This window comes from Tachypleus tridentatus, chromosome 9, assembly GCF_004210375.1.
Source record: "Tachypleus tridentatus isolate NWPU-2018 chromosome 9, ASM421037v1, whole genome shotgun sequence".
NCBI classification, from domain to species: domain Eukaryota; kingdom Metazoa; phylum Arthropoda; class Merostomata; order Xiphosura; family Limulidae; genus Tachypleus; species Tachypleus tridentatus.
Genome location: NC_134833.1, coordinates 116,986,057 through 117,006,026, shown reverse-complemented (window position 1 = coordinate 117,006,026; position 19,970 = coordinate 116,986,057). Strand labels below are relative to the sequence as shown.

Below are 19,970 nucleotides of genomic sequence, written 5' to 3'. Positions count from 1 at the left end.
AGGAGGAATGGTACACATTTCGGCATTAAAAAGTAGAAGAAAACAACTTTCACTTTCCAGTTTTTGTTATTATTATTTAGAAAGAAAATGTTATTTTAAGCTAATATAATTCGAAATATTAAAAACAAACTATTATTTATCGTTTAGCGTATGACAAAATTATTAACAATGGGAAGTTAGTATTAATAAACCTATGACAACAATATAAACATAGTGAAGAAAACATTAATGTAAACGCAAAAATTAAAAAGATGAGTTACATGAATATTCATATCTAATAACTATAAATAAATAAATATAACTACATATGCACACTCTTTAGTAAGAAAAATTTAATAAGAGGTGCGTGACAAGGCCATTACGTTTATTGAAATCACATTTAAAGTGCTAGGAATTTAAACCCCACGATTATTGCCAGAAATATGTCTGTAATCTAAAACTTAAATGAAGTGTGTAAAGAAAAATATAGTTTACAGTATTTCTTTGGATATGTCACGTTAATAGGAATGTTATTGCAGCATATTCGATTAATGTGTGCTTAAATGTGGATATCCTTTTAATATTGAAATAAAAAAGTTACCACGGTTTTCTGGAAAGAAATAACAAGGAGTTTGTCAGATATTTTGAGGTTGTAATGTTCGCCAATTGTCACTTAAAGACTATAATATAAAAATATACTGTATGCAGTAGGTGTCTGCGACTTGTTACCGAAATATTTAATTATAAATGAACAGCATGTACTCTACTTGGTTTCAAAATAGTACAATATACTCGAAACTAGCTTAACGTACAACAAATATTCTATGCTATATAGATCATAGGCATATCATAAACACCATACGTTTCTCTTCTTATCAAAAGCCCACTTAAGCCTAATTCAATTACTTTAGAAATTCAGTTGACAAGCTGATATACTTTTCCATATTTCTATCACACTAATATTCTGTGGGTAATTCACTTATAATTTTGGCTCGACTTACCACAAACATGCACCGTTATTTCATTAATCGTTTGAGCTTCTTTTTTTAAAATATCCTCTGCTTCTTTTGTCAAAGTGCTCTGAGGCTGATCCAATTACTTTAGAACTACGCTTTGACGGAATAAATTAATCTTTTTTTTTTACTGTTAGTCTTACTCTAACATACTGAATGTTAGACCTAAGTTAATCGTTAGGCCTATCACTTTTAACGCAGTTTACTCCACGCTGAACTTTTCCTTGGCCATGACTTTACTATCTTCTGCTATTAAATTTGCCTGTCTGTTAGTTCAGCTCATCTCATACTATTTATATGTTCGTTACTAAATCGTCAACTAGCTACATTCTCTACATTAATGAGTTACAAACACACCTTCCAATAATCGAGTGCTTTTAACTATTTTATAATAAAAACTAAACAATCATAAAATATTCATTCACAAAATAAACTAAAGTATCTACACTAAACAGACTTTTATATCATAATAGAGTCCCTTCAGAAGTGATTTGAGATACTTTATTTGAAAGAGATAAATAACTAACCGTCACCTTAAATTGTGGATATGTGTATGCGTGCGTATACAGACGTTTTTTTTTTAAATTCTTATTTATTTATTTACTTTCTGAAGGATGTATATGTGTATATACGTGGTAATAATTACATTTATCTATACTTACTTATCAGATGTGAAAGGTTTCGCTTTCAAATTAATGTTTTATTCAACACGTTTACATTGTTGTCGTTTAATGTTATCTTACTGTTGATAACGTTGTTGCATGTCAGGCGATACTCAATTGTTATTTTCAATTACATCTGCTCTTAGGTCTGTTAAGACTGGGCTTCTGTTCAATAGGGCGTGAGCGTGATTTATAAGAATGTGAAGGAAGCAGGTGATAATTAATTATACATATCATAAGGCATTATGTTGAGCCTGTTATATTTTTAACGCTACATTTTTAATCTAGTACATTAGGGATTTTCAAGAACTAGAAAAGTGTACAACAACAGTACTTCAACCACATTATATTCGTCATATCTATTGACAGGGTCTCACATGGCCAGGTGGTTAGGGCGCTCAAGTCGTAATCTGAGGGTCAGGGATTGGAATCCCCGTCACACCAAACATGTTCGCCCTTTCAGCCGTGGAGGTATTATAATGTGACGGTCAGTCCCACTATTCGTTGCTAAAAGAGTAGTCCAAGGGTTGGTGGTGGGTTGTGATGAGTAACTGTCTTCAATCTAGTCTTACATTGTTAAATGAGAGATGGCTAGTGCAGATAGCCATCGTGTAGCTTTGCGCGAAATTCAAACCATTTTTGATACAACAAATATTAAAAACTTATTCCAGCAAAGAATTTCTTCAAGAGTTCTCCACCAAATCAAAAAAAAGTTCTTAAACGCTCATCGAAAAGGAAAACAAATCGTATCCACCCCCCCAAGAAAAAAGACATGGAATTAGTGAAGGTATGTAATGACTACAATCTAGTCATCAACTATACAGACACAGGTCACAAAGTCGTTTCAATGAATGAAACAGAGTACACTTTACTCACAAAAGGTGAATTAAATTACCCTAACAAATACTTTAAAATGGATAAATATTTCAAAAGTGTTTATGAAAAATTAATGAAAGCTACTACAAGCACTTGAAAAAAAAAAACTCCATAATCCCTGAGCTTAGAAACTGGTTACAATGCATAAGAAGAAAACAATTAGAATTTAAAAATAAAATTCATATAAAACCTAAAAACTTAGAACAACACGTTAATTAGAAATTTGCGCATTCCATGCAAAAGAAACTAGGAATTTTGGGATGTATTATGCAAATAGCATTCGTTTTCCCCTGGGACAGTGGTACATTTACGTCTTTACAGCGCTGAATTCCAGGTTTGATTCCAGGTGGTTCACACAGCAGATAGTCAATGAAGCTTTACTGTAGAACAAAAAAGAACATTTAATATGTGTTCTGCAAACAATTTAGATGATGAACTACAAATTGTTTTCGAAATATTCATTAAAAAAATAAGTATCCGCAAAAAGCTGTTAAAAAACACAGTAGATTTAAAAAGACAAAAGCGTGAAGGAAACTAAAACACAAATATTAATGATGAAAAGAGCTTTAACTTTATCAACACCCTAAACCGAACACATTGGCGAAAACACAAAACACAATACTGATATAAATAACACAATCATACAAAAAACAGGCATTAAATTCCAGAACCTTATTGCTCATAAGCTTCCCGTTGAAAATAAGCACAATCAAATCATCTAAAAATTGAAATGTAATTAATGTAAACACTTTTTTTACTGGCTAAAACCAGAATGGACATACGAGGTATGTTAAAAAAAATACGCGGACTGACGTCATAAAACAAAATGTACTTCATTTAGAAGTTACAGGTCTGGGACCCCTTCAAAGTACTCTCCTCCCAACGCACACACTTTTCCCAACGGTGTTTCCACTTGTTGAAACAGTCCTGGTACGCTTCTTTTGTAATGTCCTCCAGCTCCTTCGTCGCATTTGCCTTAATCTCGGGAATCGTCTCAAATCTTCTTCCTTTCAAGGGTCTTTTGAGTTTGGAGAACAAGAAAAAATCGCAAGAAACAAGGTCAGGTGAGTAGAGGGGGTAGGGAAGAACAGTGATCGAGTATTTGGCCAAAAACTCACGAGTTCTGAGGGCTGAATTTCGCAGCAACGCGGTGCATCTTCAATGTTTCGGTCAAAATCTCGTAACAAGATCCAACTGATATCCCACACTCTTCAGCAAGCTCCCTGACAATCAGACGTCGAGTTGCTCGCACCAGGGTGTTGATTTTGTCGACGTGTGGGTCGTCAGTTGACGTGAAAGGACGTCCAGGACGCTCATCATCTTCAATGGACTGTCGACCATCCTTAAAACGTTCATGCCACTTGAAACATGCCGTACGCTTCATATCAAAATTACCGTAAGCCGTGTTAAGCATAGCAAAAGTTTCAGTCGCAGATTTTCCAAGTTTAACACAAAATTTCACAGCAAGTCGTTGCTCCTTCAGGTCATTCATTCTGAAATCCGCCAAACGAAAAAATCGCACTTCACTTAAAACCGCGTAGCTAATACACAAATGAAGAGATCTGCAATCGGGAAATGGCGTCGTAATCAGCTGATTACACCAAGCGGATTCCCCTGGAACCAACTGGAGCCGCGCAATTCAAGCAGTCCGCGTATTTTTTGAACAGCCCTCGTAAGTCTCAAATTTAAAGTATATTTTAAAGACCTCTCATGTGTTTTTGAACATCTTAAAGAAATAGAACATCATTACTAAATGAAATATCGAAATCACTCAAAGAGAACTAAACATCTACAGAAGCGAACTAAAAGAAACACTACTGATTTGTTTGTTTGTTTGTTTTCGAATTTCGCACAAAGCTACTCGAGGGCTATCTGTGCTAGCCGTCCCTAATTTAGCAGTGTAAGACTAGAGGGAAGGCAGCTAGTCATCACCACCCACCGCCAACTCTTGGGCTACTCTTTCACCAACGAAAAGTGGGATTGACCGTCACATTATAACGCCCCCACGGCTGGGAGGGCGAGCATGTTTGGCGCGACTCGGGCGCGAACCCGCGACCCTCAGATTACGAAGCGCACGCCTTAACGCGCTAGGCCATGCCAGGTCCTTAACACTACTGATAAAGTGATCAAATCGAACGCTATATACATATCCAGGAAATCCCTTTAGCTATTTTAATATCTTATACACCTCATTTCACTTAAAGAGTTAATGTAACGCCATCTACAAAGTTGTTCACACCATCACGTATCTTTAACATTCTTTCGAATTCGGATTTTTTTTATGTAACTTTTAACTAGATGCTATGACTCGAAATGCTGTAATTATGACGATATGAGTTTTCCAAGTGTGAAATTTGATGTATTGATTTTTGAATTAATTATTCGGTTCAGTGAGTTTCTCATTAAACAGTAGTTTCTAAATAAATTAACAATTTTAAAAAAGGTAGCTAAGGAGCTACATGGCGTTATTATGAATCATGCTCTAAAAGTTTTTACAAGCGATACAATAACAAAATGCATCAATTAAGCAATGATAAATATTCATTTAAAATAGATAAAAGTTTCTTCAATTTTTGGGGAAAGAAATATGTGTTTATCTGAAAAAATATTTGCTATGGCATTTTCTGGTTTTATCCTACTTTGATGACATGTGGTTTTAAATAGAAAAATCTATATAAAATTCGCAGGCAGAAGCGTGATATAATATAAACAATTTAGAATTTAATTCCGCATAGTCTTGAAATTTTTACTTAAATCATTTGACAACTAGTTTTACCTGTCATTTTCAAACGTTGCTTAGAATTCAAATTTACACATTACTGTACCTAATGTGAGAAATCTGTGCGTAACCGCTTATAATTAGCAAACCACTGGATTGATTCTACTAAATCTAATATATACTCTTGGATCCAACTGGGAAGTGACATAGGAAGCTGGTGATTGTATCTTATCCCACCTCTATATCATCTCATATGAATTCCTTTGTTAACGGACATATCAGCTAAGAAAAAAAGTGCAAATTTCTATATAGTTTATCACGGACTTACAGCATCTTCAAACTTGGCAGATTTTCGGAGAAAACGTTAAAATCGATCATAGTCAGCTGGGTAGCTTGCTTGATTTTGCTGAAATATAAAATAACTCAAGTTAGAAAAACACGAGATTCTTTTTTTTTTTTTGTTACGGAACGATAATCGCTTTCATTTCCACCAACGCCTAGTCGAAAGTAAATATTTGCTGTTATAACAAGCGATTGAAAATGTTTTAAAGATTCTGTTTACATTATTCCTTACATAACTGGTCGCTTCGACGAATTCTGTTATCGAATTTTTGTGACAACAACTCTTATTTTCATCGGCTTATGAATATGAACAGTTCAATGACGTTTGGGCTAATGACTTAACAGTGACGTCACATACAGTAACGGACTTGTAATTTGAACAACACTTGGTCAGACTCGGGCTAAGCCTGGCTTAATCATCAGCTTGCCAGGCTACAGGTAGGGAGTTCCAAGAGTTTTAAATCGTCATACGGTACAATGTACGTTCCGTATATTTAGTCGTGGATACGTTACAAAAGAGACAGTGAATTACACCATTCAATTAAGATTTGCTGTATGAATAGTGGCCTGTTTGTCCTCCCTTCGTTGAGCAGGTCAAAATTAAAATATCTTACACGGTGGCTTAGCTAATGTGTCCCATAAGGTTCATTTCAGGTCGAAGGTTAACTCCATGATCAGATCCAACCAATTTTGAAAAATTAAATTAGCTTTCCCTTAGGTCGTGCCTACAATGAAGTTTTGGTATTTCTCAACTTATAATGTAAAACGTTATTCACCTCTATTTCCGGACACAGAACCCAAAGAAGGAAAGTGCAAGTGTGCTAGTAATTCTGAAAATCTCGAGATTAGAATCACCTTCCAGGATTCAAACCTCATTAATAATAAACCACATTATAAGGAAATTCACCCAGTCGCTGTAATTGTGTGCAACAGTAGTGAAAGTCATTGAAAGATGTTCAGTTAGAGGTTGAATATTTTTGTGTTTTTTGCAGCGTTTTCCAAAATGACTATTTATTTTGTGTTCACCCAGTTACAGAGCTTCATATCTAAGTAGCTTTGAGTAATATCTGTAGCATTTAATGGCCACCATTTCAAAACAAAAGTAGTCTTTATATTGGATATGCTGTTCGTTGTTCATTACGGGTCCCATATACTGAAATTAGCAAGCTATACAACTTGGATTTCTATACATGTCGAACAGTGTTAAGACCACATATTCCTGATATTGACGAATTGTCTTTTGTTTTCAAACGTGAACATGAGAAAAATGTTTTCTGTAAGTTGTGGGTTAAAAACACAGCTAAACTGAGACATATTTATATACGTCAGAAGATAAAAAATGAATATGCTTTCCTCGTACTACAAGATTTTGATTAACAGGTATTAACGTATACTGTATTACTGATATTACAATTTCTCATTAAAGCGCAAAAGTTGCAGTCGTATTATTTAATTATCCTGTCTTTTTACTGAACGAACTTAAACTATTTTCGATTCACTGATTATCAACGTTTATTTACTGCGCATCTTGTTGGCCTAAGAATGACAATGTTCTACTCATCTTGCTAGTTGACCTATGTCTTCTGCTTATTTATAACTCACAAACACTAATTAATTTTTTCACTTACTATTTGCTTTGTGTTACAAAGCATTCTGCCAAAACTGACGATAAAGCAATGAATCTAATGTTACAAAAAATATATTTACAGACAGATAACATCGTTATTAATCTCTTTCTTACCGATCGTGGTCAATAACAAAATGGCTGAACTACGGATGAGAAAGTCCACAGCTACAACACGCGATGTAGCAAACGAGTTCTGTTGCTACAAATTGACAGTTAATCCTGATATTCGGTTAAAAGTAGAAGCACAGAAGACAGTTACTTCTAGCTGATTGTCTGCTTGTTAGTCAGCAGTTCTGAATTATTTATGACTGTCTGTACTTTAGGGACTTTAACGTACGTGTCACATGAGATGCCGTTCAGATTAAAGATGAAAAATTAATTACATGTGTAGAATTAGGTTTTAGTTTTGATTTACAAATAGCATTTATTATAGATTTACTTGTAATAGAAGCATATCGATTAAAATGTGTTTATTTCAATGAGGAATGTGAGCTGGAAAACATTTGAGGAATTAAAATTTCGACTTATAAACCTTGAGAATATTGTATTTCATGTAGCACATCTCAGTGTTTACTCTATACATATATTGAAACATGCTAACTTTTAAACGAAGATGGCTAGAAACACGCGACAGAAAATTTATTTGTCATATACACAGGTTTTATGCCATTTCTACATGTATTCTTGTGACACAAGTTTACTTTTGCTGACGCCTTTATCAGTTGTCAAACGCACTGACTAGCAAAGTTTTGGAATAACACCAGTTGTGTCCGTGATACGGTTTTTGAAACAATGGGTTGTAATGGTACATGATACATAAACCGCAGACAAAATTCCTTCCCACGATCAAAAGTCCAAAAGTATGGGTCTGGAGAAGATAACAATCCCACCCAGCCAATTTACGAATCCGTCAAGGACATAATTTAAAATGGAAGAAACACGTGGCAACAAGAATATTTGCTTCTACGGTGCAATAAAATATATTTCTACACCTTATTCAGCTACATGGATAATAGTGAGTATTTACACAATACTGTATAAAGTAAACGAACATGGACTGAGGAGAACACATAAAAGCGTCAAACTTATATCTTTATAAATTTGACGTTGTTCCATAAAAATGGATCTAAACTTTATTCCAGCAAAATGAGTTCAATAACTGAACCACTCCGTGTCGTCTAATATTCCTCTAAGAACATACAAATCTTTTAGGTTTGAACTGCATTTTTTGATGGTACCCATCGATGACAGACTTTTCGAACATTCCTCTAAGCGAAATAAATTCTAGAAAAGCCATTGGGCTTTTAAATCAACATACACTTTGTTACATGTATTTATCTTTCTTTGCTTAAAAGTTTATTTTTGAAACAAAAACAAATAACAATATATTTTAATATAACAAAGACTGTGTCTGTTAAATAAGTTAAAATAATACATTGGTAACGTTAATACTAAAAAATGTAAAATCCTATATAAATACAGATTCACTGATATTGATAAAGACAACTAGAAACACCATACATATATATATATATATATATCCCACCACTGTAAAATGTATATTTCTTATTTTCTTTTCTTTTTTTTCTATTTATTCTTGGCCAGGGTTAATTACCAAATATAGTTCATTCTTAGCGGCAAGTATTACATCGAATGATGACTCGGATTTCAATTTTTTACGTAGTCTACTGAATAATTTCGAAGAACAAATCAATAGCTACGTTGATACACATTATACAAATCCTTTAGAGATACAGGTTTACAGTCAAGAGTAAAATTCAGCTAAAACACCATACATATGAGTACAGCCATTTCTTAATACGCGATATAATATCACATTATACACTGAGTAAACTTCTTGATGACAAGAAACCCACTTGAAATAAAAATGTATCTCAGAACGGCTGGTATGGGTATTAACACTTTTATTGATAAGCAGAGAACAATGTTTCGACCTTCCTAGGTTAACTTGAAGATAACCTTGGAAGGTCGAAACGTTGTTCTCTACTTATCAATAAACGCGTTAATATCCATACCAGTTGTTCTGAGATACATGAGAAATTTTGTTAATAGTTTGTTAAATAACGATAAAGAGATCAAACACTATGACTACAACCATTTGTTGACATCCTATATAATATTGCATTTTACACTGAATGAACTGTTGTTAATAATTTATTTGAAAAAACATAAAAATGCATAAACTTGACGGATTATACATATTAACGATTAATCCACTATTTTAGGACGTAAAAAGAATATCACGAAACAATTATGATTTATAAGATAAAACAGTATAATGATATTTATAACTTAAAAATAACATATAAATCACTCTTACATTGTCCGAAGGTGCTCCATATTAGAGAAAGCCCCAGCTTCAATCCATCGCAATTTTTTCAAGTATTCCAGGTACCTATAAGGTAATAAAATATAGTGTTCTTATGATTATAGATTTTATGGTGTGCAACTCACTGGAGCCTATTGCGTTTTTGTTATTACTGTTTTTTTGACTTTTTAGAAAATGAAATACATGTACTCATTTTACACGCAATAATGTTATGGCTAAATAATAGAGGAAAGCTACTCTTATTTAGTGTTTTAAGAATTATAGCTACTCTCTCAATTTTGTTTACCGTACAGTATCCTTTGAATGTCATAGTCTTGGATTTCTTATATGATACGACAAATAACTTAATCTGTATAAATTTCCACTTGCAATATTAATTTAGTATTTGAATTTAGGCTTAGCCTAAAATTTCTACGCTGGGTGAACCTCGTCAGAAATTATGGAAGATTCAATTAATGATCTAGTACATAACATCATCGTAAGTTTCAACCCTCGACTACTTTGAATATACTAGTCGTCTGCTTTTAGCTTTATTGATTAATCTTCCAAAGAAATTAATTTGCACTTAATTTAAATGTCTATGTAATTATTATAACATGTATGCTTTGAGCTGAGTATATTATATTAAATGTTTCAATTAAGAGATTAGTTTAATCATATTAAGAAGACATTAAAAATAATCTAACAATATTTACAGTTTTAATGCTGTTAAACCCGATTATAAATATATTGTTGTTAAAAATACGAGGCGACTTGTCTGTTTGTTTTGAATTTCGCACAAAGCTACTCGAGGGCTATCTGTTCCTAATTTAGCAGTGTAAGACCAAAGGGAAGGCAGCTAGTCATCACCACCCACAGCCAACTCTTGGGCTACTCTTTTACCAACGAATAGTGGGATTGACCGTTACTTATAACGACCTTACGGCTGAAAGAACGGGCTGGTTTGGTGTGACGGAGATTCGAACCTGCGACCCTCAGACTACGAGTCGACCGCCTTAGGCCGCCTGACCATGCTGGGCCAACTTTTAAACACTTCTATCACAAATGTTACGCCTTTATGAACTTTCGACGTTCAAAACTTCAAAGACAAATAAATCCTGCTTTAAAAAATAGTTATATAAAAAACAAAGGTTAAATCACCATGTTATATGACTGGATATTCTTTACATACTGCTGTTAAAAACATAAAAAGCCTTTTTCATTCAAATATAAAATAAAAAATGTGTGTCAATTTTCTAGTTATTTTACAGTGCTTTCTAATTTTGAAATGACCATAGAACAGAAACCAGTGTTATTTTTAACATTTATTTAACTGGTTGTGGGCTTCATTTAAAAATTATTGAACGATATCAGTCATCTCAAAAGAACCTCTTGTAAAACACACTAACATTAAACGAAATCTAAATTAATACTGTACTATCAGCTATCTTTAGAGTATAAAAGAAACAATGACTCTAAAGTTGATAAAAGACTTATTTTCAAACATCTTTACTAACTAAACATATGTTATAAATCGACCTGTTTTTTGTTCGAAAAGGCTCCAAAACGTATCCAAATCCAGGTATAATTCAAAATAATTAGCTGGGATATGACAATACGATGCTTTTTGATGTGATATATCTAATTATAACTTGGAGATAACTTTAGAAGAAATTAATTTTAAGTTTGGTGAATATGTGTTCCGTCTAATTACTTCAGAGAAGACCCGAGGGATAGTGCTTTATTTTTAATAAATGAAAAAATACTAGAAATTGGAAAATTATTTAACTTTGTATTTTGCTTTAATGAAACATTAATTAGAGACATAATTAAAACTGAAGTTATTTCGTTTAGGTCTAGTATAAAATTGTGCTCAGCTGGCTGATCCTCGTAAGAAAATATGGAAGAGCAAAAGTAGCCAAGAGATAATTCAGTGTAATACAATCATCGTAGCTTTTTTAAGCTTTGACAAGATCGCATAAGTATCCTAGTCGCCTGCTTTTAGCCCTATGGATTAGTCTTCCAAAGTAACTAGCTTTCACTTAATTTAAATGTCTGTGTAATTACTATACAGCGCATGCTTCAAGCTAATTGTTATGCTATTTCAGTTTTAATTACGAGACTAGTTTGATCATATGGAGAAGTAACTTATAATTTTAAGAAAAATTTTCATAATAATTAGTAAGAATTTCAAAATTTGAGCCATGGTGTTTTAATTTAAGTAAGTGAAAAAGAATACTGGATATTGAAACATTATTTAATTTTGTATTTGACTTTAATAAAACATTACTAGGAATTATAAATATTATGAATGTGACCAAAACTCAAAAGTATGACTTTCATTTAATTTCTAATTGCAATCAAATACAAAATCAGGTATTTGTGATTTAGAATATTTTCTTTTCCTTTATTTCCATAATTTTCTTTGATTATTATTATTATGTTGTAATTGTGAAGTAATAGCCTACGAACATTGTAGTACGTAATGTCAGACTTATATTTCATTACATTAAATATTTGATAACTTGATTTTACTACAAAAACCTATTACATTATTTGATCATCTCAGTACCTGTTTATTCAAAAGAATCAAGTTCGAAACTTGAAAGTGTTCAATTTTCCACAAATAAAATAGCAACAGTAAATAACCCCTCCAGAGCTTGGCGGAAAGGCACTCGACTCGCAATCTGAGGGTTGGGGGTTTGAATTCCGTTCTTAAGCGTGCTTGACCTGAGGCTATAAAAGTGCTACAGTTAATCTAACTATTCGTTAATAAAAATTAATCCAAGAGTTGACACTGTTTAGTGTTGACTAATAATCGCCTTCCTTCTAATCTATCACTTCAACATTAGGGACGGTTAGCTGAAATAACTCTCCTGTTGCTTCACGCAAAACTAAAAAACAACGATAAATGTACATGAACTTCATGCCTTACACTAAGGAAAATCCATAAAACGTATATTTATTATTATTTATTTATATATGTTTGTTCAGTTTAACCTTTATATTCGTGCAGTCATATGAAAAAGTTAGGACATTCTATGAAAGCCTGTGTATTTTTGTAACATTTTTGGATATATAGATATTTAATTTCAATTTTAACAATACTGAGAGATTATAGGAATATAACTAAACAATTAAAACTGAAGAAATGACTTTTCAAGATTTTCTGTAAATGTAATTCTACAAAAATGCATATTCTAACTGACGAAAAAGTTAGGACACCCCACATTTATTCCCACTTAAAATGGCTCAACTCACACACAGGTGTATCACACCAGGTGCACATGATTAGAAGATCGTTACTCAGCATTTTGAAAGAGGCTTGCCCTATTTAAACCTCAGACGTTTAGTTTGGTGTGCTCCTAACTGTTGAAGTGAGAGTGAGCACCATGGTGAGAGCAAAAGAGCTGTCTGAAGCCTTCATAAACAAATTTGTAGCAGCTTGTGAGTCTGGTAAGGGATTTAAAAAGATCCCAAAGGATTTTGAAATCAACCATTCCACTTTCCGGAAAATAGTCAACAAGTGGAGGGCTTTCAAAACAACTGCCAACATGCCCAGGTCTGGTCGTCCAAGCAAGTTCACCCCGAGACCAGACCGCAACATGCTAAAAGAGGTCTCCAAACACCTTAACATGTCATCACGGGACCTACAGCAGGCTTTGGCTACTGTTGATGTGAAACTGCATTCCTCTACAATCAGAAAGAGACTGCAAAAGTTTAACTTGCATGGGAGGTGTGCAAGGAGGAAACCATTGCTCTCTAAGAGAAACATCAAGGCCAGACTGAAGTTTGCAGAGAGAATGTAGACAAAAACTAGGACTTCTGGAATAATGTTTTTTGGACAGATGAGTCCAAAATTGAATTATTTGGATACCAGAACAGAGGACACGTTTGGTGTAAACCAAATACAGCATTCAAGGAAAAGAACTTCATACCAACTGTGAAGCATGGAGGTGGAAGTGTCATTGTTTGGGGCTGCTTTGCTGCAGCAGGACCTGGACAGCTCACAATCATAGAATCCATCATGAATTCTACTGTGTATCAGAGGGTGCTTGAGGATCATGTGAGACCATCTGTACGAAAAGTAAAGCTGAAGCGGAACTTCAGTCGAAATGAAGATTAAATATCTATATATCTAAAAATGTTCCACAAATACACAGGCTTTCATAGGGTGTCCTAACTTTTTCACATGACTGTAATTTCTTCTATAGTAACGCTAGACAGCATTTTAATATAATCCTGTAACTTTTCTGATCTGGTTAGTCTTAATGAGTAGAAAAATGCTCAAACTTTGGTAATTAATTTTATAATAGTTAATTTTATAGTATATTAATTAGTTCAGTTTTATTTTAGAGCCTTAGAACAAATATCAAGTATGCCTTTACGTTTTAATATTTAACGTCAGAAGTTGGCATCGCGAATCTTAATTCAAAATCACTGGATGACATACTAACTTCCCACAACTGGCCTATGGAATGGGACTCGTTTGTTCATAATGATAAACTTTAGCACGTGTAAATACCAAAAATAATGTTAAATGTGAATTTGTTTGTTTGTTTTGGAATTTTGCACAAAGCTACTCGAGGGCTATCTGTGCTAGCCGTCCCTAATTTAGCAGTGTAAGACTAGAGGGAAGGCAGCTAGTCATCACCACCCACCGCCAACTCTTGGGCTACTCTTTTACCAACGAAAAGTGGGATTGATCGTCACATTATAACGCCCCCACGGCTGGGAGGGCGAGCATGTTTGACGCGACTCGGGCGCGAACCCGCGACCCTCAGATTACGAAGCGCACGCCTTAACGCGCTAGGCCATGCCAGGCCCCATTTTAAATGTGAAGGCAGTTGTTGTTGTTGTTTTTTTTGGGGGAGGGGATTGACGAAATTCTACGTTTATGTGGCATAATTTCGGAGATAATACACCCACCACATCAGATTATAGTTGTATACTCTGTTTTTGGTTGTAGTTCACTTCTTCCTCCTGGTTATGGATATGATACCCCATGATATACGACGGGTATCTGCGCTAGCCGTCTATCATTTGACACTGAAAGACTACCACTTCCTACCGCTAACGTTTGAGATAGTTTTTTTACCATGGAATGATTGGATTAACTGTCACCACATAAGGCCTCCACAGCTGAAAGGGCGAATATGTTTGTTAGGACGGGGATTCGAACGCAAGACCCGCAGATTACGAGTCGAGCGCCTGGTCATGTACATATGACTTGAGTGAGAGGGAAAACGTTTATATCTAAATGTTACAAAGTTAAAATTCTAAGAATTGCGTCTAGTAGTAATACACTTAAACAGTAATGAAATGGGATACACAATAATATATATGGCAATATCTAACGTTTCACTGGCCTACACCTTATAATGCAAAATAAACTGGAGAGAACGTTGTATGTTATTATATTCTTTTGAACTAAGTTTGTAACATTTTAGGCTTTGTTCAGTGTTTTATAATTATTAAGTAAAATGTCTTTATCCTGAAGAAGAAGTTCGAGGATTATTGTTTTCAACCCTATAAGAATAGCCGTCAAAGCTCACTAATCGATCAGAGTTGACGGTGGTTGTTGTTGTTAACCCCATAACTTCCTCTCTCATCCAGACTAAGACTAAGTTTCTGTCAAGGTTTTAATGAATGTCATAGTGTTAAACCTTTCTGTTCCTCTCCGGTATGACAGTCTTTCATTCAGTCTAAACATCTCTAATCTTGACGCTCTAGTATTTGGATCATTCTAAAGGATGGCTGAACAAATAGGAAATGACACCTTTCATGAATAAATTTCTCACTTCCTAAGCTACTGTAGTTTTAACGGTTCAGAAAGTTTCATTTCATTGAAAACATTATCCTTTTCTTTTTGTACTAAAGTTTCTATGTTACCATGTTATTTATTCCGAGATAACTAAGATACATGTACTACACGATTCACAGAGACGAGTACGTGTAGCAAAAGCGATAACGACATGGACAGTATATGGTATTTTAAGGATCTCGCTTTTGTTAAAGGTCAGCTTTTAATAAGTCGCTAAAACTCTTAATCCTTTAGTATATAAAATCAAGATATATTCAATGTTTGTTTGTTTGTTTTAATTTCGCGCAAAGCTACTCAAGGGCTATCTGCGCTAGCCGTCCCTAATTTAGCAGGTTAGACAAGAGGGAAGGCATCTAGTCATCACTATCCACCGCCAACTCTTGGGCTACTCTTTTACTAACGAATAGTGTGGTTGACCCTCACATTATAACGCCCACATGGCTGAAAGGGAGAGCATATTTGGTGCGACCGCGATTCAAATCCGCGACTCTCGGATTACGAGTCGAACGCCTTAACCCACTTGGCCATGCCGTGCAATATTCAATGTCTGTGTTAATAAAAACATGTAACTAATATTTAACGACTTACTAAAGTAAATCTGGGGAACGTGAAGTGCATTGAACAAAACTCTTTTCCACACGCCAAGTATACAGCAGTGAGAACAGTGAAAATAAAACATCTGTACATCTACCAGTCCGTCCATCCAGCTACCTAAAATAATAATATCTTCTCTGTTGTTTCCGAAACGCAGAACGACCTCAGTTAGCCATAGATCAAAGGATATTTTCCACGAAGACTGCATTGCTTTAAGGCAAATCAAATAGATAACCAAGAAACATGTAGAGTGTGCTCGTGAATTTTGTTTTCTGTTTTTCCCCCACAGCCGTCTAAATTAATTATCTTTTTCGTTTAATTCGTTACACGTGCTTTGAGCTTTGTCAGTGCTCTTCAAGATGTCTACTCTACTTATTTAACTATAAGGAGTTAGCAAATAAACGTTAAATTAATCATCTACACGTTGTAAAAATATCGCATAACACTTTAAGAATTCCTACAAGTGCAGTGACAAATATTTTTAATCCTGAACTTATCGATACTTATTTCTATTCTGTTTTGTATTCCGTATTCGATTTTGTTTTCGATTCGGAATTTTTTTTTTCTCCTGCTAACAAGACTTACTCCTTCAGAAGATCTGGGACGAATGGTCATCCTATTATTTGTCACTGTTGACATTTTAACAAATAGGAACGTGGGACCGAAATTAATTTGTGTATACATAATTAAAAAGTGTGTTGAAAGAGCTGTTACGGTCTATATGAATCCTAAAAATAATTATAGTGTTAAACAAAATCAGAGATCACTGTATGTAATTGGAGATAAATTTCTGTTTTAAATATTTTTTCACGGTGAAAATTATAATTATGCTCCCTGACTAGCATTTCAGCAATTTCCTCCAGTGAGACAGTGGTAAGTTAATGTTAAAATCCGGCATTCGATTCCCCGTGGTGTGCACGATAGATAGTTCAATATGTTTGTGCTCCAAAACAAACAAATTCTCAGCTATAACTTAACACCAAGATCCTGAATCGTTTAAACTTAGTCGTTCACTATCCGGTTATTTTCACGTGATATTTCTACCCGTGAATAATGTTTATTAAATAGAACAGTTTATTTACTAGCTTACAATTTTTACTTCCCCGTCACACTAAACATGATCGCCTTTTCAGCCGTGGGGGCGTTATAATATGACGATCAACCACACTATTCGTTGGTAAAATAGTAGCCCAAGAGTTGGCGGTGGGTGATGATGACTAGTTGTCTTCCCTCTAGGCTTACACTGCTAAATTAGGGAGGACTAGCGCAGATAGCCCTCGAGTAGCTTTGCGCGAAATTAAAAACAACAACAACAAAAATAATTTTTACTTAAAACTAGTTATAGTTCTAAAAAACTTGCATACAATACCCTGGTAATCGACGTTGGGGGGAAAAATGGGTTTTTATCAACTTTTACACAGATCTAAAAGTGAAAATGAGAGATTAATATTTATATCATAAAATTTAAAGGCACACAACAATCGAAACAGATGTGAATAGAAATACATTTTATGGCAGGAAAAATGAAATATTAGTAAAACATTAGAATACATTCAGAAAACCTAACAACTTTTACAACGTGAAAAAGAAATATTTTTGGCATTTGAATTCGAAAACAAGATTCACAATGAGTTATTATAATGGTCGAAACATTTACCTTCAACGACAATTTTTCGGAACAAGGAATATCAGAATAATATGATCTGGCCTTAAAACAGGCAATTGCAGTAACGCGCTCCACAGTTTGTGTTTCTACTTGCTCTATAAAAATGGCAAAATCCCTCTAACGGCCTAGTGTGGACTGCTGGTAAAGGCACTTGACTCATAATCTGAGGATCGCGGGTTCGAATCCTCCTCACACTGAACATTTTCAACCGTGAGGACGTTATAACGTTACAGTCAATCCTACTATTCGTTGGTAAAAGTGTAGCCCAAGAGTTAGCGGTGGGTACTTTTAATTGACTACCTTCCCTCTGGTACAAGGTGTCCCAAAATGAATATACCAAAAATAAAATTAAATAACGCTTTATTATTTGAGATAACAATAAAATTCAAAACGAAAGAGATATTTCGAAGGCTTGTAACTTTTACTGAAGTTAATTATTATTTACATTACTCATCGTCGATATTATGAATGTATTTTATTATAGATTTCAGAAAAGACCCTGTTTTTGAGTAAGATTACAACTAATGAAAAGTTTCATCCCTATGGACTTTTATATTTAGAGCTTTCTGAAAACAAAAGTATACCATAACACACCAAGTAATCTTGAGAAATTGAAACTTTTTTTTCGTGATGCTATATTATCTATTCCTACAGTTGTGGTGGAAATTGTGTTCTCAGAATTTGATCACAGAATTAGATTGATTATAGCTAGTGATGGCAGTTTATTAATTAAATAAAATAAAACTTACAAGCCTTAAGAGTTACTTTGATTTGGGTTTCGTTGTATATCAGAGGGGATTTATGGCTGGCTATGACCGGGTAGCCATTGTGTTTCTTTATATGAAATTATAAAACAAACAAGTGAAAACTATTAATGCTTTATAATGCGCTTATTTATAAGTAGTCGCCGGCGAGATAAAGACAAAAAACCCGGGTTTGATCCACTCAATTGACACGATAGATAGTCCAATGTGACTGTACTCTAGAAACAAATAAATAATTCACAAGTAAAGAAGAATACAGAAGCTTAAAACTTGGTGCGCTGATAATTTCTGTATGTTCTAATTTCTCTATGTTCTCTGCATGAAAGAAGTACCATATGAGGACCTGGTTATTTCTATCCTTCTACGCACTCGTAATAAAAGTCTTCTTAGAAATTACACTATCCTACATTTCAACTAACACATCTTATTTGTCACTTAATCCTTTTAAAAGAATAACACCTGCTATAACTATCTTCATCGATCAAATGGTATGTATCAATCTACCGTTTCGAAAAAGTTTACAAACAGGATAAAGTGGACAAGACACTGACTCGTCTTCTTTTTGTAGAGCTTTCTATTCAGTAACAACCTCTTTATATCAGATGCACTGATAATGTTCTATAGGAAGTTATCTGAAAGGATGTGCATCTCCAACATTTGCTTCCAAAAGACTTATTATTGAGCTCTGAATTTCATGACCAAACGGTAAAAGACTGAATACGTTGTCTTAAACTGATTTTGGAGCTTCAAAACTTTGTTATAGTCCACATCACCACGTTCAATCATGCTCCATCTGACAACAGTGCTTCTTGATAACGGCCCTTCAGCATAGTTTCCAATGCATTGATCTCCATCCTCAAGCTGCAATATTCAAAGCACATCCCATCTCCAAACAGTTTCCCATACTCTGTGTGTACGAGAACGACGGCTTATAAACATCAGTTTCAACTATCCAGTCGCACAGAAATCCAGAGACGCTGCATGCGACAACTTGAACAGTATGCTTCGTGCGGAATAGCGTAAATACAAGTTTATTTCTCTAGCTACCTAAGGTATGTGACAATTGAACAAATATGTCTTATATGTGTAAACGTGACTGGTATCGCTTTTTCAGATACAGACCCTTTTTGATAACATCGGATATTGTTGTGGGCTGCCTTTGCCGCAGACCTTTCGGTTCGTGGCTTCTCTCCTTTTACAAAACGTTACACTTTACATACCGCGGCTGGGGTAAAATGTGTTGCCAGTCTCTTTGTGGATGGTTCTGGTTCCCAAAATTGATTCATATTCGTTTGTTTCCAAATGCCATTAAGTACGATAGCGATACGGATCTTTGAAATTCTAAATAACTAAACACACGTTCATGATCTGACTGTATGAGTGTTCTGTGCTGAAAAAGGACTTTTAAATACTCTTCTCAAAATGAAGTAGTTTTCGGTGATATCACACTACCTGAGAAACGATGAACAATTTCAAAAGGTAGTTCTAATACATTTCGTTTCGCAGCAACTTCATAAGAGCTATTTTTTCGTGTGGCTCTCTGATTTGTATGTTGCAAACCGTTACAATTTACTC

The 19,970-nt window shown here is 34.4% G+C and overlaps 1 protein-coding gene across 1 annotated transcript in view; it reads right to left on the bottom strand.

Annotated features, from left to right (window-relative positions):
• LOC143226146 (follicle-stimulating hormone receptor-like) overlaps positions 1-19,970 on the bottom strand; it is a 134,992-nt gene that overhangs the window by 37,619 nt on the left and 77,403 nt on the right. The window contains 2 exon segments of the mRNA XM_076456730.1: positions 5,578-5,655; positions 9,560-9,634. Coding sequence (XP_076312845.1) covers positions 5,578-5,655; positions 9,560-9,634 — 153 coding nt within the window.